This window comes from Maylandia zebra, linkage group LG10 (genome assembly GCF_041146795.1).
Source record: "Maylandia zebra isolate NMK-2024a linkage group LG10, Mzebra_GT3a, whole genome shotgun sequence".
NCBI lineage: Eukaryota > Metazoa > Chordata > Actinopteri > Cichliformes > Cichlidae > Maylandia > Maylandia zebra.
In genome coordinates, this window is record NC_135176.1 from 24,554,751 (window position 1) to 24,581,303 (window position 26,553).

The 26,553-nt window shown below is 43.1% G+C and overlaps 1 protein-coding gene across 1 annotated transcript in view; it reads left to right on the plus strand.

Moving 5' to 3' along the window:
- Positions 1-1,031: 1,031 nt before the first annotated feature.
- The window catches only part of camlg (calcium modulating ligand), a 181,457-nt gene continuing 155,935 nt past the window's right edge, over positions 1,032-26,553 (plus strand). Inside the window, exons 1-3 of the mRNA XM_004561768.4 lie at positions 1,032-1,338; positions 2,808-3,250; positions 3,388-3,453. Of these exons, the coding sequence (XP_004561825.1) occupies positions 1,188-1,338; positions 2,808-3,250; positions 3,388-3,453 (660 nt within the window). The 5' untranslated portion in view covers positions 1,032-1,187. The remainder of the gene's footprint in view (positions 1,339-2,807; positions 3,251-3,387; positions 3,454-26,553) is intronic.

Genomic DNA, 26,553 nt, shown 5'->3' on the forward strand with positions numbered 1-26,553 from the left:
TTCTCTTGTTCGGTCGTTTTTTAAAATTGTGCTGTCATTAACTTGAACATGCTAACAGAGGCCCATAGAGTGTGAGATGTACAGACACCCATCAAGGGTATGAAAGTTGTGGTAAGTTCAGGCTTTTAGTGATATCTGTCTGTCTGTTTTTCAGCATCAGTATGTGCTGTGTTGACATTTGCAATAAGCATTTTTCTCAGACCTTTAATTATATCACTTCATTGCTTTAATATAACCAATGACCAAAAGATGAAACAAATAAAATGATCAAGTTGTTTCATTTCTTCAGTTTTTCCATAGCTCAGTTACAATTATTTAAATCAATATGCCCTGCTTTTATATAATTAACTGAAAAAAATTGTTATTTCAGGTCTGATTTTTTTTGCATCGTTAATGCACTTTTTACTTCAGCTTGAGTAAAGAATACTCCAAACCTAGAGGTTAGAGCTATTTTTCCTATTAACACTACAGACCATTCAGAAATGGATTTTTTTTTAAAAGGCAGAACTTGTCACTTCCAGCCTCTTGAGGTCTAGAGAAAATCTAAAATTTGGTGCCATTTCGAAAAACAAAAATGAAACTAAAAATGAAATTATCCCGTTTTTTATGCTTTATGCTTTGTTATGCTTATGCTTTGCCACTCAGAACACACTGTTTCCTTAGTGTTTCTTTGTACTTTTATATGCTCGTTAAATGCTAATATTGTTATACAGTTTTATGAAGGCGTATTAGAGCCGATTAAAGGCATAAAGAGGCTGAGGATTTAAACAAACTAAGAACAAATAAATTTATTTACCATAAATTTATAGTTTTTTTTTTTTTACCTTTTTCTTGTAAACTTGCCATTTGTTTTTATTTGTTTTAAATATCACCTTTCTCTTTTAAATATATGACCCGTTTTGTTGTAAATTTGCCTTTTTGCAGAATATACCCATCCGGCCCCTTCACTATTATTATTATTTTATTACTATTGACCGTCGCAATCATCGCATATCGTTGACGTAATCTAAAAAAGCCGTGCTGACATCATCACTGTGCGCCACAGTTAAGGCTCGTCGCTCTTTCGTGTTAAGCGTTTAATTCAGTGGTCTGAGGCTTCTGTGTCGTGTACCGTGAGCTACTGAAGCACTAGCTTTATGTACTGTGGGTTGAGTTTGCATTAAAGGGTCATTTACTTAATTATCGACATGGAGTCCGGGGAGGCCAGCGAGGAGAAGACGGGCTCCATGTCGGCGGCACAGAAAAGAGCGGAGATCCGGAGGAAAAGGCTGCTCATGAATTCAGAGGACAGGATGAACAGGATCGTGGGAATCACCAAAAACGAGCCTGAAAATAACGGTAATCGGTAACAAACGATCCTCTGAATTTCTCCTGGGCGTGTCTTTCCTATTGAAACACGCTGTCGTGACAGAGACCCGCCTCATCCTGCGGCTGCAGTTAGGACGTTAGTGCTGTCTTTTAGGACCATAACTTACTATGTAAATAATCGGGCTCACTACAGATATATTAAGTAGAAGAGGAAAATGGCAGCAGCTTGGGATTCAAATCATGCTAAATGTTGTTAGCATTAGCAGGTGGAGATCAGAGGGTGGCTCACAGGCTGCTCAGCTCTGATAAACAGAATAATTAATACACAACAATACAGCAGTGTAGATAGAAGGTACCTCAGCCAACCTGTCTTATTGCACACAGGCTTTAAGACACCTGCAGAGAAGCTGCAGTAGTCAGTACATAAGAAAACAAAAAGTACATATATGCCAAGCATATCTCTTGTAACAAATATCTAGTCATTTGGAACCAGAAAGCACAGGAGTGAGTGACAAGGTAAAAGCTGCAGTTGGTTTTTGGCTGTGACTTTTATATATCCTTTATTTATCAGGGTAAAAAGTGTCATTGACATGAAGAATAGAGAGATATGGCCAAAAGGGGGCTGAAATTGCAACAAATAATTATTGAGATATTTTAAGTGGCCAAAAATGACTGTATTTATTATAATGTAGGTACAATAAGCAAAGATATTATACATTGAAAATGCATAGAAAAATCAGAAGTGGCAGACAATCACTCTATGGCACAACACCAGCAGTACTGTCTATGATGTCATTCCCTTTCTTTGGCGACACATCATAGTTATCATGTTTCAAAAAGTGATCGAAGCGACCATCATCATCAGTCACTGTTCTCTTCTTAATTGACTTCTTCAAGCCCTCTTCTTCAGTGTGGCCATATCTACCAAGCCCAGGTCCTCCTCCATCATCATGAGTGCCCTCGCTGAAGTTATCTTACTCTAAATATCCAAAATCAATCTTCCCAGACTTGAATGTGTTGAAATTCTCAATTCTGTGGAACATACTATGAGTTTTGACAAGTCCTGATTGTTTTTGCTCAGACCTCTCTGTTCTCACTCACTCCTGTGCTCTTGAACACTGTGAGGCAAAAAATTATGCTGACATTAACTTCCCTGTTTAACTTAAACAACACAGACAAGCTGGAACTCATCAGTGTCTTCACGCCGTCAGACCCAGCAAAAAAAAAAACTTAATGGAAACTTACTGGTACTACAATCTGTTATCCATATTATGCTGTCTCTGAACTGAAGTAAAACCATAGTCCCCTGTACAAAATCTAAACTGCTTGCAATTTGTTTATAAAGATAACTAATTAATTTGTTAAATCCTTTTGAATTAAAGCTAAAACTGCAGTTACATCACACCTGGATTTGGGGTTTTTTGGGACGGGGGGGGGGTGACCAATCATTTTAGCACTAGCTAATGTCATATTATTGATTATTGTCTTCTCATTGTCAGGAGCGTCGCGGCGTCCTGCAGAACCCCGGTTCCATCTGCCTCTAGAGCCATGGTCCACTGCCTCATCTTCTCCGAGACCGTCTCCAGGGATTGGCAGTCACTCCCACAGCTCCACCCCGGAGAGGAGAGGCTCACCCCTGCCAGAGCTCTCCAGTGAGCCACCCGGAGGATCCTCAGAAGATGATATCGGAGGAGTCCGGCGGAGACCGAGGGGCGAGCGGCCGTCAGATGATGTCAGTGGCTCTCCTCGTCCAGGCTTTCTCTCTGCATCCTACTTTTCTCGTTTTGATGATGCCATGAAGCTTCGGGGTCAGCTGGCCAATGAAAAGCCGGCCGAGGATGGAAGGTCGGACTCAGAGGAGTTTGATCCCTTCAGGGTCTTCAGGCTCATCGGCAGCGTCCTCCTTGCTGTTTTTGTCAGGGTTTTTGTCTGCAAGTATCTGGTGAGCCTTTGGTTTTTAACACAGACTTGTTAGTGCACTAGTAAGGAGTTCATTTTTACATTTTATGCCAGTATCAGTACCAAATATGTATTTATTTATTTGTTTGTTAATGCTACATTTATCTTGTTTTATTTTAGTCAATATTTGCTCCATTTTTGACACTTGAACTGGCCTACATGGGGTTGTCCAAATACTTTCCAAAGGTGAGTTTTTATTTTTTTAAGACTCTCGTCACTCTGCATGCACACATTGTGCATGCAGAGCGGACAGCACTACGAATAATATTTTAGTTTTGTTTTTCTCTGTATAAATAGAAAATCAAATACAATGACCTATTGCAGTTGTTCCGATGTAGTTGTGCTGTGTCTGACAGCCCAGTCTTTTTAGCTACAATCTTCTCAACCAACGCCAAGTTCATACAAAGTACAATAAAAATTAAAGCTGCAAGCAGCGTTATGAGGGCCCTCGCACCCCCGGCACGTCGAGCCACTGCCAACACCTCAAACCGGCACGTCCGATGTGATGTCACATTGATGGATTTCATGCTTTTAATCACCAGCTAACATTTCATCTTATTCAACCAGGATTATAGTCATGCCACTAGGTGGCGCTCTAACCATTATTGACAAATAGCATAACAAACATTTCCGAGCTTGAGTCTCATCACACCTGCGACCTTTGGGAGAGATTGGACATTGTGTTTTTTAGTGACAGCAGATTACTGCTTTTTGCGAGTGATTGAAACTCTACGTGCCGCCATGACCACCCCGTTTCCCTGAACGGAAAAAGCTTCGCAATTTAACATCACAAAGGTCTTTAGATTCTACACACTGAAGAATGCTTCAATATGATGAAATCCCTTGGAGGAGTTCGTCAAAGTATGAGGCCTGAAAAGGGGGGAAAATGTCATCAAAATTACACATTAATTTTAAAATGGCTGACTTCCTGTTGGATTTGGGATATTGCTCCAAGAGACCTTTTTTGTGCATCTTGATATCTTACACAAGCTTACCAAGTGTCAGACTCATAGATGAAACACAGAGCAGGGGCTGATGTTTTGAAATATTGTAGGGGGCGCTGTGGAGCCATTTTGCGCTATTCAAGGAAAATGGTTACATAACAACAATGCCTTCATCCATTTGGAGGTGTGTGCCAAATTTCAAGCCTCTATAAACTTTCCAAGCCCCTCAAAAGCCATTTCATCTTTCATGATGAACCGCGTTACCACCAGGGTGCGCCGTACAGTTTAAAGTCACAATTTTTGCACTGAAGCATCACGAGGGACTGATGGTGATATTCACCGCTTTTGAGGTGGCCACGATCAACCTGTGAAAATCAGTACAACAAAGTTAAAGCCATGACATTTCCTGTTGCCACTAGGTGGCGCTGTCCGTATTTCCGACAATGGGCACGTCAATCTGTTCAGGGCGGGTCTGACATCATGCCTGTAAAGTCTGGTACTGATCAGACTGGATTTCATTGAGTTATACTAATTTGTTTCTTCATGGCGTGACATCAAAGTTCGCCATGCTGCTGGGGTCACACCCTTTCGCGAAAACTCACAGTTTTCACTGTAACCCAAGACCAACTCCTTAAGGCTTTCCTGGAGAAATTTGAGGCTGCAGATGTCACCCATCACTATACTGTACCCCAAAGTGTAAAACATGACATTTCCTGTTCCCACTAGGTGGCGCTGTCCTTGAGGTCAAATATGGCAGTTGAAATATGTTCAGGGGTGGAGCCTTATCATATGTGTTCACTTTGGTCAAGGTCAGAAGATGTATGACAAAATGAGAGGCAATAAGATTTTCATGGCGAGTCATCGAAATTCGCCATGGCGCCACGGCCTCATAGTATTGTGAAAACTCAAAAGCTCCGCAATTTAACATGGCACAAGGGTGTAGTTGACACTGTCCAAATTTGAAGGTTGTGAAATGAAACCCCAAGGAGGAGTTCGCAAAAGTTCGAGGCATGGAAATGGCAAAATTAGAGCCAAAATGTCACCTTCTCTTCCAAATGGCGGACTTCCTGTTGGGTTTGCGTCAATGGGCCCACAGACTTTTTTGTTCGTCTTGGCATGATACACATGTGTGCCAAATTTCATACATGTAGCTCAAACGATGTGGTCGTAGGGCTGCATTTAACAAGGCATAGGTGGCGCTGTAGAGCCATTTCCCAGTGCTCATATGTAAAACCATTAAAATACAAAATTTTTCACCAGACCTGGCATGTGTGCAAAATTTCATGAGTTTTTGAGCATGTTTAGGCCCTCAAAAAGGCCCTTGTTTGGGGTGAATAATAATAATAATTAAAGCTGCAAGCAGCGTTATGAGGGCCCTCGCACCCCCGGCGCGTCGAGCCACGCCCAACACCTAAAACCAGCACGTCCGATCTGATGTCACATTGATGGAATTCATGCATTTAACCACCAGCTAACATTTCAACTCATTCATTCATGATTAGTTAGTCGTTCCACTAGGTGGCGCTCTAACCATTATGTACAAATGGCATAACAAACACTTCCAAGCTCGAGTCTCATCACACCTGAGACGTTTGGGAGAGATTGGACATTGTGCTTTTGAGTGACAGCAGATTACTGCTTTTTGGCGAGTGATTCAAACTCTAAGTGCCGCCATAACCACCCCGTTTCCCTGAACGTAAAAAGCTTCGCAATTTAACAACACAAAGGTCTTTGGATTCCACACACTGAAGAATGCTTCAATATGATGAAATCCCTTGGAGGAGTTCGTCAAAGTATGAGGCCTGAAAAGAGGGGAAAATGTCATCAAAATTGCACATTAATTTTAAAATGGCTGACTTCCTGTTGGATTTGGGATATTGCTCCAAGAGACGTTTTTGTACATCTTGATATCTTACACAAGCTTACCAAGTGTCAGACTCATAGATGAAACACAGAGCTGGGGCTGTGGTTTTGAAATTTTGTAGGGGGCGCTGTGGAGCCATTTTGGGATATTCAATGAAAATGATCACATAACAACAAAGCATTAAGCACATTGGAGGTGTGGGCCAAATTTCAAGACTTTTTAAACTTTCCAAGACCCTCAAAAACCACTTCATTTTTCATGGTGAACAGCGTTGCCACCAGGGTGCACCGTTCAGTATAAAGTCACAATTTTCGCACTGCAGCATCATGAAGGACTGACGGTGACATTCACCGCTTTTGAGGTATCCACAATGAACCTGTGAAAATCAGTACAACAAAGTGTAAGACATGACATTTCCTGTTCCCACTAGGTGGCGCTCTTCATATTCCTGACAATGGGCACATCAATTTGTTCAGGGCGGGTCTGATATCATGCCTGTAAAGTCTGGTACTGATCAGACTGGATTTCATGGAGTTATACTAATTTGTTTCTTCATGGCGAGATATCAAAGTTCGCCATGCTGCTGAGGTCACACCCTTTCGTGAAAAGTCACAGTTTTCACTGTACCCCAAGACCAACTCCTTACGCCTTTCCTGGAGAAATTTGAGGCTGCAGATGTCACCCATCACAATACTGTACCCCAAAGTGTAAAACATGACATTTCCTGTTCCCACTAGGTGGCGCTGTCGCTCACGTCAAATATGGCAGTTGAAATATGTTCAGGGCTGGAGCCTTATCATATGTGTGCTCTTTGGTCCAGATCGGACAATGTATGACAGAATGAGAGGCAATAAGATTTTCATGGCGAGTCATCGAAATTCGCCGTGGCGCCACGGCCTCATGGTATTGTGAAAACTCAAAAGCTCCGCAATTTAACATGGCACAAGGGTGTAGTTGGCACTGACCAAATATGAAGCTTATACGACCAATTTCCAAGGAGGAGTTCGTTAAAGTTCGAGGCATGGAAACGACAAAATTAGAGCCAAAATGTCACCTTCACTTCTAAATTGCGGACTTCCTGTTGGGTTTGCATCAATGGGCCCACTGACTTTTTTGTTCGGCTCGTCATGATACACATGTGTGCCAAATTTCATACATGTAGCTCAAACTATGTGGTCGTAGGGCTGCATTTAACAAGGCATAGGTGGCGCTCTAGAGCCATTTCCCAGTGCTCATAAGTAAAACCATTAAAATACAAAATTTTTCACCAGACCTGGCATGTCTGCAAAATTTCATGAGTTTTTGAGCATGTTTAGGCCCTCAAAAAGGCCCTTGTTTGGGGTGAATAATAATAATAATAAGAAACGGAGCAGATACAATAGGGCCTTCGCACTGTCAGTGCTCGGGCCCTAATAATTAAAGCTGCAAGCAGCGTTATGAGGGCCCTCGCACCCCATCGCGTTGAGCCACGCCCAACACCTACAACCAGCACCTCCGATCTGATGTCACATTGATGGAATTCATGCATTTAACCACCAGCTAACATTTCATCTCATTCAATCATCATTATAGTCGTCCCACTAGGTGGCGCTCTAACCATTACTGACAAATGGCATAACAAACACTTCCAAGCTCGAGTCTCATCACACCTGAGACGTTTGGGAGAGATTGGACATTGTGTTTTTGAGTGACAGCAGATTACTGCTTTTTGGCGAGTGATTCAAACTCTAAGTGCCGCCATAACCACCCCGTTTCCCTGGACGTAAAAAGCTTCGCAATTTAACATCACAAAGGTCTTTAGATTCCACACACTGGAGAATGGTTCAATATGATGAAATCCCTTGGAGGAGTTCGTCAAAGTATGAAGCCTGAAAAGAGGGGAAAATGTCGCCAAAATTGCACATTAATTTTAAAATGGCTGACTTCCTGTTGGATTTGGGATATTGCTCCAAGAGACTTTTTTGTACATCTTGATATCTCCTATAAGCCTACCAGGTTTCAGATTCATACATAAAACACAGAGCTGGGGCTGTGGTTTTGAAATTTTGTAGGGGGCGCTGTGGAGCCATTTTGGGATATTCAATGAAAATGATCACATAACAACAAAGCCTTCGTCACATTGGAGGTGTGTGCCAAATTTCAAGCCTCTATAAACTTGCCAAGACCCTCAAAAGCCACTTCATCTTTCATCGTGAACAGCGTTGCCACCAGGGTGCGCCGTTCAGTTTAAAGTCACAATTTTTGCACTGAAGCATCACGAGGGACTGATGGTGATATTCACCGCTTTTGAGGTGGCCACGATGAACCTGTGAAAATCAGTACAACAAAATTAAAGCCATGACATTTCCTGTTGCCACTAGGTGGCGCTGTCCGTATTTCCGACAATGGGCACATCAATCTGTTCAGGGCGCGTCTGACATCATGCCTGTAAAGTCTGGTACTGATCAGACTGGATTTCATTGAGTTATACTAATTTGTTTCTTCATGGCGTGACATCAAAGTTCGCCATGCTGCTGGGGTCACACCCTTTCGCGAAAACTCACAGTTTTCACTGTAACCCAAGACCAACTCCTTAAGGCTTTCCTGGAGAAATTTGAGGCTGCAGATGTCACCCATCACTATACTGTACCCCAAAGTGTAAAACATGACATTTCCTGTTCCCACTAGGTGGCGCTGTCCTTGATGTCAAATATGGCAGTTGAAATATGTTCAGGGGTGGAGCCTTATCATATGTGTTCACTTTGGTCAAGGTCAGAAAATGTATGACAAAATGAGAGGCAATAAGATTTTCATGGCGAGTCATCGAAATTCGCCATGGCGCCACGGCCTCATAGTATTGTGAAAACTCAAAAGCTCCGCAATTTAACATGGCACAAGGGTGTAGTTGACACTGTCCAAATTTGAAGGTTAAGAAATGAAACCCCAAGGAGGAGTTCGCAAAAGTTCGAGGCATGGAAATGGCAAAATTAGAGCCAAAATGTCACCTTCTCTTCCAAATGGCGGACTTCCTGTTGGGTTTGGGTCAATGGGCCCACTGACTTTTTTGTTCGTCTTGGCATGATACACATGTGTGCCAAATTTCATACATGTAGCTCAAACGATGTGGTCGTAGGGCTGCATTTAACAAGGCATAGGTGGCGCTGTAGAGCCATTTCCCAGTGCTCATATGTAAAACCATTAAAATACAAAATTTTTCACCAGACCTGGCATGTGTGCAAAATTTCATGAGTTTTTGAGCATGTTTAGGCCCTCAAAAAGGCCCTTGTTTGGGGTGAATAATAATAATAATAAGAAACGGAGCAGATACAATAGGGCCTTCGCACTGTCAGTGCTCGGGCCCTAATAATTAAAGCTGCAAGCAGCGTTATGAGGGCCCTCGCACCCCCGGCACGTCGAGCCACTGCCAACACCTCAAACCGGCACGTCCGATGTGATGTCACATTGATGGATTTCATGCTTTTAATCACCAGCTAACATTTCATCTTATTCAACCAGGATTATAGTCATGCCACTAGGTGGCACTCTAACCATTATTGACAAATAGCATAACAAACATTTCCAAGCTCGAGTCTCATCACACCTGCGACCTTTGGGAGAGATTGGACATTGTGTTTTTTAGTGACAGCAGATTACTGCTTTTTGGCGAGTGATTCAAACTCTACGTGCCGCCATGACCACCCCGTTTCCCTGAACGGAAAAAGCTTCGCAATTTAACATCACAAAGGTCTTTAGATTCTACACACTGAAGAATGCTTCAATATGATGAAATCCCTTGGAGGAGTTCGTCAAACTATGAGGCCTGAAAAGGGGGGAAAATGTCATCAAAATTACACATTAATTTTAAAATGGCTGACTTCCTGTTGGATTTGGGATATTGCACCAAGAGACTTTTTTGTACATCTTAATATCTTCCATGAGCTTACCAAGTGTCAGACTCATAGATGAAACACAGAGCAGGGGCTGATGTTTTGAAATATTGTAGGGGGCGCTGTGGAGCCATTTTGCGCTATTCAAGGAAAATGGTTACATAACAACAATGCCTTCATCCATTTGGAGGTGTGTGCCAAATTTCAAGCCTCTATAAACTTTCCAAGCCCCTCAAAAGCCACTTCATCTTTCATGATGAACCGCGTTGCCACCAGGGTGCGCCGTTCAGTTTAAAGTCACAATTTTTGCACTGAAGCATCACGAGGGACTGATGGTGATATTCACCGCTTTTGAGGTGGCCACGATCAACCTGTGAAAATCAGTACAACAAAGTTAAAGCCATGACATTTCCTGTTGCCACTAGGTGGCGCTGTCCGTATTTCCGACAATGGGCACATCAATCTGTTCAGGGCGGGTCTGACATCATGCCTGTAAAGTCTGGTACTGATCAGACTGGATTTCATTGAGTTATACTAATTTGTTTCTTCATGGCGTGACATCAAAGTTCGCCATGCTGCTGGGGTCACACCCTTTCGCGAAAAGTCACAGTTTTCACTGTACCCCAAGACCAACTCCTTAAGGCTTTCCTGGAGAAATATGAGGCTGCAGATGTCACCCATAACAATACTGTACCCCAAAGTGTAAAACATGACATTTCCTGTTCCCACTAGGTGGCGCTGTCCCTTATGTCACATATGGCAGTTGAAATATGTTCAGGGGTGGAGCCTTATCATATGTGTGCTCTTTGGTCAAGGTCAGAAAATGTATGACAAAATGAGAGGCAATAAGATTTTCATGGCGAGTCATCGAAATTCGCCATGGCGCCACGGCCTCATAGTATTGTGAAAACTCAAAAGCTCCGCAATTTAACATGGCACAAGGGTGTAGTTGGCACTGACCAAATATGAAGGTTATGAAATCAAACCCCAAGGAGGAGTTCGTTAAAGTTCGAGGCATGGAAACGGTAAAATCAGAGCCAAAATGTCACCTTCAATCCAAAATGGCGGACTTCCTGTTGGGTTTAGGACATTGCCATAATAGACTTTTTTGTTCGACTCTGAACGTTATATAGGTGTACCGACTTTCAAACATGTAGGTCATACCCATATTGGGGGCTCGCGTTTTTCATTTTTCTAGATGGCGCTACTGAGCTAATTTTCCCTGGCCATGTCTGAGAACATTAAAATACGTAAATTTTCACCAGACCTGACGCGTGTGCAAAATTTCATGAGTTTTCGAGCATGTTTAGGCCCTCAAACGGCCAATTCATTTGCCGGAATAATAATAATAATAATAATAATAATAAACAGAGCAATTACAATAGGGCCTTCGCACTGTCAGTGCTCGGGCCCTAATTAAAGCTGCAAGCAGCGTTATGAGGGCCCGAGCACCCCCGGCGCGTCGAGCCACGCCCAACACCTAAAACCAGCACGTCCGATCGATGTCACATTGATGGAATTCATGCATTTAACCACCAGCTAACATTTCAACTCATTCATTCATGATTAGCTAGTCGTTCCACTAGGTGGCACTCTAACCATTATGTACAAATGGCATAACAAACATTTTCGAACTCGAGTCTCATTATGCCTGCGACCTTTGGGTGAGATTGGACATTGTGTTTTTGAGTAACAGCAGATTACTGCGTTTTGGCGAGTGATTGAGAGTCTACGTGCCGCCATAACCACCCCGTTTCCCTGAACGTAAAAAGCTTCGCAATTTAACAACACAAAGGTCATTGGATTCCACACACTGAAGAATAGTGCAATATGATGAAATCCCTTGGAGGAGTTCGTCAAAGAACGATGCCTGAAAAGAGGGGAAAATGTCACCAAAATTGCACATTAATTTTAAAATGGCTGACTTCCTGTTGGATTTGGGATATTGCTCCAAGAGACTTTTTTGTACATCTTGATATCTCCTATAAGCTTACCAGGTTTCAGACTCATACATAAAACACAGAGCAGGGGCTGTGGTTTTGAAATTTTGTAGGGGGCGCTGCAGAGCCATTTTGCCCTATTCAATGAAAATGATCACATGACAACAAAGCCTTCATCCATTTGGAGGTGTGTGCTAAATTTAAAGCCTCTATAAACTTTCCAAGCCCCTCAAAAGCCACTTCATCTTTCATGTTGAACAGCGTTGCCACCAGGGTGCGCCGTTCAGTTTAAAGTCACAATTTTTGCACTGAAGCATCACGAGGGACTAATGGGGATATTCACCGCTTTTGAGGTGGCCACGATCAACCTGTGAAAATCAGTATAACAAAATTAAAGCCATGACATTTCCTGTTGCCACTAGGTGGCGCTGTCCGTATTTCCGACAATGGGCACATCAATCTGTTCAGGGCGGGTCTGACATCATGCCTGTAAAGTCTGGTACTGATCAGACTGGATTTCATTGAGTTATACTAATTTGTTTCTTCATGGCGTGACATCAAAGTTCGCCATGCTGCTGGGGTCACACCCTTTCGCGAAAAGTCACAGTTTTCACTGTAACCCAAGACCAACTCCTTAAGGCTTTCCTGGAGAAATTTGAGGCTGCAGATGTCACCCATCACAATACTGTACCCCAAAGTGTAAAACATGACATTTCCTGTTCCCACTAGGTGGCGCTGTCCCTGGTGTCAAATATGGCAGTTGAAATATGTTCAGGGGTGGAGCCTTATCATATGTGTGCTCTTTGGTCCAGATCGGAACATGTATGACAGAATGAGAGGCAATAAGATTTTCATGGCGAGTCATCAAAATTCGCCATGGCGCCACGGCCTCATACTATTGTGAAAACTCAAAAGCTCCGCAATTTAACATGGCACAAGGGTGTAGTTGACACTGTCCAAATTTGAAGGTTATGAAATCAAACCCCAAGGAGGAGTTCGTTAAAGTTCGAGGCATGGAAACGGTAAAATCAGAGCCAAAATGTCACCTTCAATCCAAAATGGCGGACTTCCTGTTGGGTTTAGGACATTGCCATAATAGACTTTTTTGTTCGACTCTGAACATTTTATAGGTGTACCGACTTTCAAACATGTAGGTCATACCCATATCGGGGGCTCGCGTTTTTCATTTTTCTAGGTGGCGCTACTTAGCTAATTTTCCCTGGCCATGTCTGAGAACATTAAAATACGTAAATTTTCACCAGACCTGACGCGTGTGCAAAATTTCATGAGTTTTCGAGCATGTTTAGGCCCTCAAAAGGCCGATTCATTTGCCGGAATAATAATAATAATAATAATTAAAGCTGCAAGCAGCGTTATGAGGGCCCTCGCACCCCTGGCGCGTCGAGCCACGCCCAACAGCTAAAACCAGCACGTCCGATCTGATGTCACATTGATGGAATTCATGCATTTAACCACCAGCTAACATTTCAACTCATTCATTCATGATTAGCTAGTCGTTCCACTAGGTGGCGCTCTAACCATTATGTACAAATGGCATAACAAACACTTCCAAGCTCGAGTCTCATCACACCTGAGACGTTTGGGAGAGATTGGACATTGTGTTTTTGAGTGACAGCAGATTACTGCTTCTTGGCGAGTGATTCAAACTCTAAGTGCCGCCATAACCACCCCGTTTCCCTGGACGTAAAAAGCTTCGCAATTTAACATCACAAAGGTCTTTAGACTCCACAAACTGCAGATCGGTCCAATCTGATGAAATCCCTTGGAGGAGTTCGTCAAAGAAGGGTGCCTGAAAAGAGGGGAAAATGTTGCCAAAATTGCACATTAATTTTAAAATGGCTGACTTCCTGTTGGATTTGGGATATTGCACCAAGAGACTTTTTTGTACATCTTGATATCTCCTATAAGCTTACCAGGTTTCAGAATCATACATAAAACACAGAGCAGGGGCTGATATTTTGAAATATTGTAGGGGGCGCTGTGGAGCCATTTCGCGCTATTCAATGAAAATGATCACATAACCACAAAGCCTTCATCACATTGGAGGTGTGTGCCAAATTTAAAGCCTCTATAAACTTTCCAAGCCCCTCAAAAGCCACTTCATCTTTCATGATGAACCGCGTTGCCACCAGGGTGCGCCGTTCAGTTTAAAGTCACAATTTTTGCACTGAAGCATCACGAGGGACTGATGGTGATATTCACCGCTTTTGAGGTGGCCACGATCAACCTGTGAAAATCAGTACAACAAAATTAAAGCCATGACATTTCCTGTTGCCACTAGGTGGCGCTGTCCGTATTCCCGACAATGGGCACATCAATCTGTTCAGGGCGGGTCTGACATCATGCCTGTAAAGTCTGGTACTGATCAGACTGGATTTCATTGAGTTATACTAATTTGTTTCTTCATGGCGTGACATCAAAGTTCGCCATGCCGCTGGTGTCACACCCTTTGGCGAAAAGTCACAGTTTTCACTGTAACCCAAGACCAACTCCTTAAGGCTTTCCTGGAGAAATTTGAGGCTGCAGATGTCACCCATCACAATACTGTACCCCAAAGTGTAAAACATGACATTTCCTGTTCCCACTAGGTGGCACTGTCCCTGATGTAAAATATGGCAGTTGAAATATGTTCAGGGATGGAGCCTTATCATATGTGTTCACTTTGGTAAAGGTCAGAAAATCTATGACAGAATGAGAGGCAATAAGATTTTCATGGCGAGTCATCGAAATTCGCCATGGCGCCACGGCCTCATGGTATTGTGAAAACTCAAAAGCTCCGCAATTTAACATGGCATAAGGGTGTAGTTGGCACTGACCAAATATGAAGGTTATGAAATCAAACCCCAAGGAGGAGTTCGTCAAAGTTCGAGGCATGGAAATGGTAAAATCAGAGCCAAAATGTCACCTTCAATCCAAAATGGCGGACTTCCTGTTGGGTTTAGGACATTGCCATAATAGACTTTTTTGTTCGACTCTGAACGTTATATAGGTGTACCGACTTTCAAACATGTAGGTCATACCCATACCGGGGGCTCGCGTTTTTCATTTTTCTAGGTGGCGCTACTGAGCTAATTTTCCCTGGCCATGTCTGAGAACATTAAAATACGTAAATTTTCACCAGACCTGACGCGTGTGCAAAATTTCATGAGTTTTCGAGCATGTTTAGGCCCTCAAACGGCCAATTCATTTGCCGAAATAATAATAATAATAATAATAATAATAATAATAATAATAATAAACAGAGCAATTACAATAGGGCCTTCGCACTGTCAGTGCTCGGGCCCTAATAATAATAATAATAAACAGAGCAATTACAATAGGGCCTTCGCACTGTCAGTGCTCGGGCCCTAATAAGAAACGGAGCAGATACAATAGGGCCTTCGCACTCTCGGTGCTCGGGCCCTAATAAGAAACAGAGCAATTACAATAGGGCCTTCGCACTCTCAGTGCTCGGGCCCTAATTAAAGCTGCAAGCAGCGTTATGAGGGCCCTCGCACCCCCGGCACGTCGAGCCACTGCCAACACCTCAAACCGGCACGTCCAATGTGATGTCACATTGATGGATTTCATGCTTTTAATCACCAGCTAACATTTCATCTTATTCAACCAGGATTATAGTCATGCCACTAGGTGGCGCTCTAACCATTATTGACAAATAGCATAACAAACATTTCCAAGCTCGAGTCTCATCACACCTGCGACCTTTGGGAGAGATTGGACATTGTGTTTTTTAGTGACAGCAGATTACTGCTTTTTGCGAGTGATTGAAACTCTACGTGCCGCCATGACCACCCCGTTTCCCTGAACGGAAAAAGCTTCGCAATTTAACATCACAAAGGTCTTTAGATTCTACACACTGAAGAATGCTTCAATATGATGAAATCCCTTGGAGGAGTTCGTCAAAGTATGAGGCCTGAAAAGGGGGGAAAATGTCATCAAAATTACACATTAATTTTAAAATGGCTGACTTCCTGTTGGATTTGGGATATTGCTCCAAGAGACTTTTTTGTACATCTTGATATCTTACACAAGCTTACCAAGTGTCAGACTCATAGATGAAACACAGAGCAGGGGCTGATGTTTTGAAATATTGTAGGGGGCGCTGTGGAGCCATTTTGCGCTATTCAAGGAAAATGGTTACATAACAACAATGCCTTCATCCATTTGGAGGTGTGGGCCAAATTTCAAGCCTCTATAAACTTTCCAAGCCCCTCAAAAGCCACTTCATCTTTCATGATGAACCGCGTTGCCACCAGGGTGCGGCGTTCAGTTTAAAGTCACAATTTTTGCACTGAAGCATCACGAGGGACTGATGGTGATATTCACCGCTTTTGAGGTGGCCACGATCAACCTGTGAAAATCAGTACAACAAAGTTAAAGCCATGACATTTCCTGTTGCCACTAGGTGGCGCTGTCCGTATTTCCGACAATGGGCATATCAATCTGTTCAGGGCGGGTCTGACATCATGCCTGTAAAGTCTGGTACTGATCAGACTGGATTTCATTGAGTTATAGTAATTTGTTTCTTCATGGCGTGACATCAAAGTTCGCCATGCTGCTGGGGTCACACCCTTTCGTGAAAAGTCACAGTTTTCACTGTAACCCAAGACCAACTCCTTAAGGCTTTCCTGGAGAAATTTGAGGCTGCAGATGTCACCCATCACAATACTGTACCCCAAAGTGTAAAACATGACATTTCCTGTTCCCACTAGGTGGCGCTGTCCCTGGTGTCAAATATGGCAGTTGAAATATGTTCAGGGGTGGAGCCTTATCATATGTGTTCACTTTGGTCAAGGTCAGAAAATGTATGACAAAATGAGAGGCAATAAGATTTTCATGGCGAGTCATCGAAATTCGCCATGGCGCCACGGCCTCATAGTATTGTGAAAACTCAAAAGCTCCGCAATTTAACATGGCACAAGGGTGTAGTTGACACTGTCCAAATTTGAAGCTTATAGGACCAAATCCCAAGGAGGAGTTCGTTAAAGTTCGAGGCATGGAAATGGTAAAATCAGAGCCAAAATGTCACCTTCAATCCAAAATGGCGGACTTCCTGTTGGGTTTAGGACATTGCCATAATAGACTTTTTTGTTCGACTCTGAAAGTTATATAGGTGTACCGACTTTCAAACATGTAGATCATACCCATACCGGGGGCTCGCGTTTTTCATTTTTCTAGGTGGCGCTACTGAGCTAATTTTCCCTGGCCATGTCTGAGAACATTAAAATACGTAAATTTTCACCAGACCTGACGCGTGTGCAAAATTTCATGAGTTTTCGAGCATGTTTAGGCCCTCAAAAGGCCAATTCATTTGCCGAAATAATAATAATAATAATAAACAGAGCAATTACAATAGGGCCTTCGCACTGTCAGTGCTCGGGCCCTAATAATAATAATAAGAAACGGAGCAGATACAATAGGGCCTTCGCACTCTCGGTGCTCGGGCCCTAATAATAATAAGAAACGGAGCAGATACAATAGGGCCTTCGCACTCTCGGTGCTCGGGCCCTAATAATAATAATAATAATAATAATAATAATAATAATAATAAGAAACGGAGCAGATACAATAGGGCCTTCGCACTCTCGGTGCTCGGGCCCTAATAATAATAATAATAATAATAATAATAATAATAATAATAATTAAAGCTGCAAGCAGCGTTATGAGGGCCCTCGCACCCCATCGCGTCGAGCCACGCCCAACACCTACAACCAGCACCTCCGATCTGATGTCACATTGATGGAATTCATGCATTTAACCACCAGCTAACATTTCATCTCATTCAATCATCATTATAGTCGTCCCACTAGGTGGCGCTCTAACCATTACTGACAAATGGCATAACAAACACTTCCAAGCTCGAGTCTCATCACACCTGAGACGTTTGGGAGAGATTGGACATTGTGTTTTTGAGTGACAGCAGATTACTGCTTTTTGGCGAGTGATTCAAACTCTAAGTGCCGCCATAACCACCCCGTTTCCCTGGACGTAAAAAGCTTCGCAATTTAACATCACAAAGGTCTTTAGATTCCACACACTGGAGAATGGTTCAATATGATGAAATCCCTTGGAGGAGTTCGTCAAAGTATGAAGCCTGAAAAGAGGAGAAAATGTCGCCAAAATTGCACATTAATTTTAAAATGGCTGACTTCCTGTTGGATTTGGGATATTGCTCCAAGAGACTTTTTTGTACATCTTGATATCTCCTATAAGCCTACCAGGTTTCAGATTCATACATAAAACACAGAGCAGGGGCTGTGGTTTTGAAAATTTGTAGGGGGCGCTGTGGAGCCATTTTGGGATATTCAATGAAAATGATCACATGACAACAAAGCCTTTGTCACATTGGAGGTGTGTGCCAAATTTCAAGCCTCTATAAACTTGCCAAGACCCTCAAAAGCCACTTCATCTTTCATCGTGAACAGCGTTGCCACCAGGGTGCGCCGTTCAGTTTAAAGTCACAATTTTTGCACTGAAGCATCACGAGGGACTGATGGTGATATTCACCGCTTTTGAGGTGGCCACGATGAACCTGTGAAAATCAGTACAACAAAATTAAAGCCATGACATTTCCTGTTGCCACTAGGTGGCGCTGTCCGTATTTCCGACAATGGGCACATCAATCTGTTCAGGGCGCGTCTGACATCATGCCTGTAAAGTCTGGTACTGATCAGACTGGATTTCATTGAGTTATACTAATTTGTTTCTTCATGGCGTGACATCAAAGTTCGCCATGCTGCTGGGGTCACACCCTTTGGCGAAAACTCACAGTTTTCACTGTAACCCAAGACCAACTCCTTAAGGCTTTCCTGGAGAAATTTGAGGCTGCAGATGTCACCCATCACTATACTGTACCCCAAAGTGTAAAACATGACATTTCCTGTTCCCACTAGGTGGCGCTGTCCTTGATGTCAAATATGGCAGTTGAAATATGTTCAGGGGTGGAGCCTTATCATATGTGTTCACTTTGGTCAAGGTCAAAAAATGTATGACAAAATGAGAGGCAATAAGATTTTCATGGCGAGTCATCGAAATTCGCCATGGCGCCACGGCCTCATAGTATTGTGAAAACTCAAAAGCTCCGCAATTTAACATGGCACAAGGGTGTAGTTGACACTGTCCAAATTTGAAGGTTAAGAAATGAAACCCCAAGGAGGAGTTCGCAAAAGTTCGAGGCATGGAAATGGCAAAATTAGAGCCAAAATGTCACCTTCTCTTCCAAATGGCGGACTTCCTGTTGGGTTTGCGTCAATGGGCCCACAGACTTTTTTGTTCGTCTTGGCATGATACACATGTGTGCCAAATTTCATACATGTAGCTCAAACGATGTGGTCGTAGGGCTGCATTTAACAAGGCATAGGTGGCGCTGTAGAGCCATTTCCCAGTGCTCATATGTAAAACCATTAAAATACAAAATTTTTCACCAGACCTGGCATGTGTGCAAAATTTCATGAGTTTTTGAGCATGTTTAGGCCCTCAAAAAGGCCCTTGTTTGGGGTGAATAATAATAATAATAATAATAATTAAAGCTGCAAGCAGCGTTATGAGGGCCCTCGCACCCCATCGCGTCGAGCCACGCCCAACACCTACAACCAGCACCTCCGATCTGATGTCACATTGATGGAATTCATGCATTTAACCACCAGCTAACATTTCATCTCATTCAATCATCATTATAGTCGTCCCACTAGGTGGTGCTCCAACCATTATGTACAAATGGCATAACAAACACTTCCAAGCTCGAGTCTCATCACACTTGAGACGTTTGGGAGAGATTGGACATTGTGTTTTTGAGTGACAGCAGATTACTGCTTTTTGGCGAGTGATTCAAACTCTAAGTGCCGCCATAACCACCCCGTTTCCTTGGACGTAAAAAGCTTCACAATTTAACATCACAAAGGTCTTTAGATTCCACACACTGGAGAATGGTTCAATATGATGAAATCCCTTGGAGGAGTTCGTCAAAGTATGAAGCCTGAAAAGAGGAGAAAATGTCGCCAAAATTGCACATTAATTTTAAAATGGCTGACTTCCTGTTGGATTTGGGATATTGCTCCAAGAGACTTTTTTGTACATCTTGATATCTCCTATAAGCCTACCAGGTTTCAGATTCATACATAAAACACAGAGCTGGGGCTGTGGTTTTGAAATTTTGTAGGGGGCGCTGTGGAGCCATTTTGGGATATTCAATGAAAATGATCACATAACAACAAAGCCTTCGTCACATTTGAGGTGTGTGCCAAATTTCAAGCCTCTATAAACTTGCCAAGACCCTCAAAAGCCACTTCATCTTTCATCGTGAACAGCGTTGCCACCAGGGTGCGCCGTTCAGTTTAAAGTCACAATTTTTGCACTGAAGCATCACGAGGGACTGATGGTGATATTCACCGCTTTTGAGGTGGCCACGATGAATCTGTGAAAATCAGTACAACAAAATTAAAGCCATGACATTTCCTGTTGCCACTAGGTGGCGCTGTCCGTATTTCCGACAATGGGCACATCAATCTGTTCAGGGCGGGTCTGACATCATGCCTGTAAAGTCTGGTACTGATCAGACTGGATTTCATTGAGTTATACTAATTTGTTTCTTCATGGCGTGACATCAAAGTTCGCCATGCTGCTGGGGTCACACCCTTTCGCGAAAACTCACAGTTTTCACTGTACCCCAAGACCAACTCCTTAAGGCTTTCCTGGAGAAATATGAGGCTGCAGATGTCACCCATCACAATACTGTACCCCAAAGTGTAAAACATGACATTTCCTGTTCCCACTAGGTGGCGCTGGCCCTTATGTCAAATATGGCAGTTGAAATATGTTCAGGGGTGGAGCCTTATCATATGTGTTCACTTTGGTCAAGGTCAGAAAATGTATGACAAAATGAGAGGCAATAAGATTTTCATGGCGAGTCATCGAAATTCGCCATGGCGCCACGGCCTCATAGTATTGTGAAAACTCAAAAGCTCCGCAATTTAACATGGCACAAGGGTGTAGTTGACACTGTCCAAATTTGAAGGTTATGAAATGAAACCCCAAGGAGGAGTTCGCAAAAGTTCGAGGCATGGAAATGGCAAAATTAGAGCCAAAATGTCACCTTCTCTTCCAAATGGCGGACTTCCTGTTGGGTTTGTGTCAATGGGCCCACAGACTTTTTTGTTCGTCTTGGCATGATGCACATGTGTGCCAAATTTCATACATGTAGCTCAAACGATGTGGTCGTAGGGCTGCATTTAACAAGGCATAGGTGGCGCTGTAGAGCCATTTCCCAGTGCTCATATGTAAAACCATTAAAATACAAAATTTTTCACCAGACCTGGCATGTGTGCAAAATTTCATGAGTTTTTGAGCATGTTTAGGCCCTCAAAAAGGCCCTTGTTTGGGGTGAATAATAATAATAATAAGAAACGGAGCAGATACAATAGGGCCTTCGCACTCTCGGTGCTCGGGCCCTAATAATTAAAGCTGCAAGCAGCGTTATGAGGGCCCTCGCACCCCATCGCGTCGAGCTACGCCCAACACCTACAACCAGCACCTCCGATCTGATGTCACATTAATGACATTCATGCATTCAACCACCAGCTAACATTTCATCTCATTCAATCATGATTATAGTTGTCCCACTAGGTGGCGCTCTAACCATTACTGACAAATGGCATAACAAACATTTCCGAGCTCGAGTCTCATCACGCCTGCGACCTTTGGGACATATTGGACATTTTGATTTTGAGTGACAGCAGATTACTGCTTTTTGGCGAGTGACTGAAACTCCACATGCCGCCATGACCACCCCGTTTCCCTGAACGTAAAAACCTTCGCAATTTAACATCACAAAGGTCTTTAGATTCCACACACTGGAGATTGGTTCAATATGATGAAATCCCTTGGAGGAGTTCGTCAAAGAACGGTGCCTGGAAAGAGGGGAAAATGTCACAAAAATTACACATTAATTTTAAAATGGCTGACTTCCTGTTGGATTTGGGATATTGCTCCAAGAGACTTTTTTGTACATCTTGATATCTCCTATAAGCTTACCAGGTTTCAGACTCATACATAAAACACAGAGCTGGGGCTGATGTTTTGAAATTTTGTAGGGGGCGCTGTGGAGCCATTTTGCGCTATTCAATGAAAATGATCACATAACAACAAAGCCTTAAGCACAATGGAGGTGTGCGCCAAATTTCAAGCCTCTATAAACTTTCCAAGCCCCTCAAAAGCCACTTCATTTTTCATGGTGAACAGCGTTGCCACCAGGGTGCGCCGTTCAGTATAAAGTCACAATATTCGCACTGCAGCATCATGAAGGACTGACGGTGATATTCACCGCTTTTGAGGTGTCCACAATGAACCTGTGAAAATCAGTACAACAAAGTGTAAGACATGACATTTCCTGTTCCCACTAGGTGGCGCTCTTCATATTCCTGACAATGGGCACATCAATCTGTTCAGGGCGGGTCTGACATCATGCCTGTAAAGTCTGGTACTGATCAGACTGGATTTCATTGAGTTATACTAATTTGTTTCTTCATGGCGTGACATCAAAGTTCGCCATGCTGCTGGGGTCACACCCTTTCGTGAAAAGTCACAGTTTTCACTGTAACCCAAGACCAACTCCTTAAGGCTTTCCTGGAGAAATTTGAGGCTGCAGATGTCACCCATCACAATACTGTACCCCAAAGTGTAAAACATGACATTTCCTGTTCCCACTAGGTGGCGCTGTCCTTGATGTCAAATATGGCAGTTGAAATATGTTCAGGGGTGGAGCCTTATCATATGTGTGCTCTTTGGTCCAGATCGGAACATGTATGACAGAATGAGAGGCAATAAGATTTTCATGGCGTGTCATCAAAATTCGCCATGGCGCCACGGCCTCATACTATTGTGAAAACTCAAAAGCTCCGCAATTTAACATGGCACAAGGGTGTAGTTGACACTGTCCAAATTTGAAGCTTATAGGACCAAATCCCAAGGAGGAGTTCGTTAAAGTTCGAGGCATGGAAATGGCAAAATTAGAGCCAAAATGTCACCTTCTCTTCCAAATGGCGGACTTCCTGTTGGGTTTGCGTCAATGGGCCCACAGACTTTTTTGTTCGTCTTGGCATGATACACATGTGTGCCAAATTTCATACATGTAGCTCAAACGATGTGGTCGTAGGGCTGCATTTAACAAGGCATAGGTGGCGCTGTAGAGCCATTTCCCAGTGCTCATATGTAAAACCATTAAAATACAAAATTTTTCACCAAACCTGGCATGTGTGCAAAATTTCATGAGTTTTTGAGCATGTTTAGGCCCTCAAAAAGGCCCTTGTTTGGGGTGAATAATAATAATAATTAAAGCTGCAAGCAGCGTTATGAGGGCCCTCGCACCCCCGGCGCGTCGAGCCACGCCCAACACCTAAAACCAGCACGTCCGATCGATGTCACATTGATGGAATTCATGCATTTAACCACCAGCTAACATTTCAACTCATTCATTCATGATTAGCTAGTCGTTCCACTAGGTGGCACTCTAACCATTATGTACAAATGGCATAACAAACATTTCCGAACTCGAGTCTCATTATGCCTGCGACCTTTGGGTGAGATTGGACATTGTGTTTTTGAGTAATAGCAGATTACTGCGTTTTGGCGAGTGATTGAGAGTCTACGTGCCGCCATAACCACCCCGTTTCCCTGAACGTAAAAAGCTTCGCAATTTAACAACACAAAGGTCTTTGGATTCCACACACTGAAGAATAGTGCAATATGATGAAATCCCTTGGAGGAGTTCGTCAAAGAACGATGCCTGAAAAGAGGGGAAAATGTTGCCAAAATTGCACATTAATTTTAAAATGGCTGACTTCCTGTTGGATTTGGGATATTGCTCCAAGAGACTTTTTTGTACATCTTGATATCTCCTATAAGCTTACCAGGTTTCAGACTCATACATAAAACACAGAGCAGGGGCTGTGATTTTGAAATTTTGTAGGGGGCGCTGTGGAGCCATTTTGGGATATTCAATGAAAATGATCACATAACAACAAAGCCTTAACCACATTGGAGGTGTGCGCCAAATTTCAAGACTTTTTAAACTTTCCAAGCCCCTCAAAAGCCACTTCATCTTTCATGGTGAACTGCGTTGCCACCAGGGTGCGGCGTTCAGTTTAAAGTCACAATTTTTGCACTGAAGCATCACAAGGGACTGATGGTGATATTCACCGCTTTTGAGGTGGCCACAATGAACCTGTGAAAATCAGTACAACAAAATTAAAGCCATGACATTTCCTGTTCCCACTAGGTGGCGCTGTCCGTATTCCCGACAATGGGCACATCAATCTGTTCAGGGCGGGTCTGACTTCATGCCTGTAAAGTCTGGTACTGATCAGACTGGATTTCATGGAGTTATACTAATTTGTTTCTTCATGGCGTGACATCAAAGTTCGCCATGCTGCTGGGGTCACACCCTTTTGCGAAAAGTCACAGTTTTCACTGTAACCCAAGACCAACTCCTTAAGGGTTTTCTGGAGAAATTTGAGGCTGCAGATGTCACCCATCACTATACTGTACCCCAAAGTGTAAAACATGACATTTCCTGTTCCCACTAGGTGGCGCTGTCCTTCATGTCAAATATGGCAGTTGAAATATGTTTAGGGGTGGAGCCTTATCATATGTGTTCACTTTGGTCAAGGTCAGAAAATGTATGACAAAATGAGAGGCAATAAGATTTTCATGGCGAGTCATCGAAATTCGCCATGGCGCCACGGCCTCATAGTATTGTGAAAACTCAAAAGCTCCGCAATTTAACATGGCACAAGGGTGTAGTTGACACTGTCCAAATTTGAAGGTTATGAAATGAAACCACAAGGAGGAGTTCGCAAAAGTTCGAGGCATGGAAATGGCAAAATTAGAGCCAAAATGTCACCTTCTCTTCCAAATGGCGGACTTCCTGTTGGGTTTGCGTCAATGGGCCCACAGACTTTTTTGTTCGTCTTGGCATGATACACATGTGTGCCAAATTTCATACATGTAGCTCAAACGATGTGGTCGTAGGGCTGCATTTAACAAGGCATAGGTGGCGCTCTAGAGCCATTTCCCAGTGCTCATATGTAAAACCATTAAAATACAAAATTTTTCACCAGACCTGGCATGTGTGCAAAATTTCATGAGTTTTTGAGCATGTTTAGGCCCTCAAAAAGGCCCTTGTTTCGCCTGAATAATAATAATAATAATTAAAGCTGCAAGCAGCGTTATGAGGGCCCTCGCACCCCCGGCGCGTCGAGCCACGCCCAACACCTAAAACCAGCACGTCCGATCTCATGTCACATTGATGGAATTCATGCATTTAACCACCAGCTAACATTTCAACTCATTCATTCATGATTTGTTAGTCGTTCCACTAGGTGGCGCTCTAACCCTTATGTACAAATGGCATAACAAACATTTCCGAACTCGAGTCTCATTATGCCTGCGACCTTTGGGTGAGATTGGACATTGTGTTTTTGAGTGACAGCAGATTACTTCTTTTTGGCGAGTGATTGAAACTCCACATGCCGCCATGACCACCCCGTTTCCCTGAACGTAAAAAGCTTCGCAATTTAACAACACAAAGGCCTTTGGATTCCACACACTGAAGAATAGTGCAATCTGATGAAATCCCTTGGAGGAGTTCGTCAAAGAACGATGCCTGAAAAGAGGGGAAAATGTTGCCAAAATTGCACATTAATTTTAAAATGGCTGACTTCCTGTTGGATTTGGGATATTGCTCCAAGAGACTTTTTTGTACATCTTGATATCTCCTATAAGCTTACCAGGTTTCAGACTCATACATAAAACACAGAGCAGGGGCTGTGATTTTGAAATTTTGTAGGGGGCGCTGTGGAGCCATTTTGGGATATTCAATGAAAATGATCACATAACAACAAAGCCTTAACCACATTGGAGGTGTGCGCCAAATTTCAAGACTTTTTAAACTTTCCAAGCCCCTCAAAAGCCACTTCATCTTTCATGGTGAACCGCGTTGCCACCAGGGTGCGCCGTTCAGTTTAAAGTCACAATTTTTGCACTGAAGCATCACGAGGGACTGATGGTGATATTCACCGCTTTTGAGGTGGCCACGATGAACCTGTGAAAATCAGTACAACAAAATTAAAGCCATGACATTTCCTGTTGCCACTAGGTGGCGCTGTCCGTATTTCCGACAATGGGCGCATCAATCTGTTCAGGGCAGGTCTGACATCATGCCTGTAAAGTCTGGTACTGATCAGACTGGATTTCATTGAGTTATACTAATTTGTTTGTTCATGGCGTGACATCAAAGTTCGCCATGCTGCTGGGGTCACACCCTTTCGCGAAAACTCACAGTTTTCACTGTAACCCAAGACCAACTCCTTAAGGCTTTCCTGGAGAAATTTGAGGCTGCAGATGTCACCCATCACTATACTGTACCCCAAAGTGTAAAACATGACATTTCCTGTTCCCACTAGGTGGCGCTGTCCTTGATGTCAAATATGGCAGTTGAAATATGTTCAGGGGTGGAGCCTTATCATATGTGTGCTGTTTGGTCCAGATCGGAACATGTATGACAGAATGAGAGGCAATAAGATTTTCATGGCGAGTCATCGAAATTCGCCATGGCGCCACGGCCTCATAGTATTGTGAAAACTCAAAAGCTCCGCAAT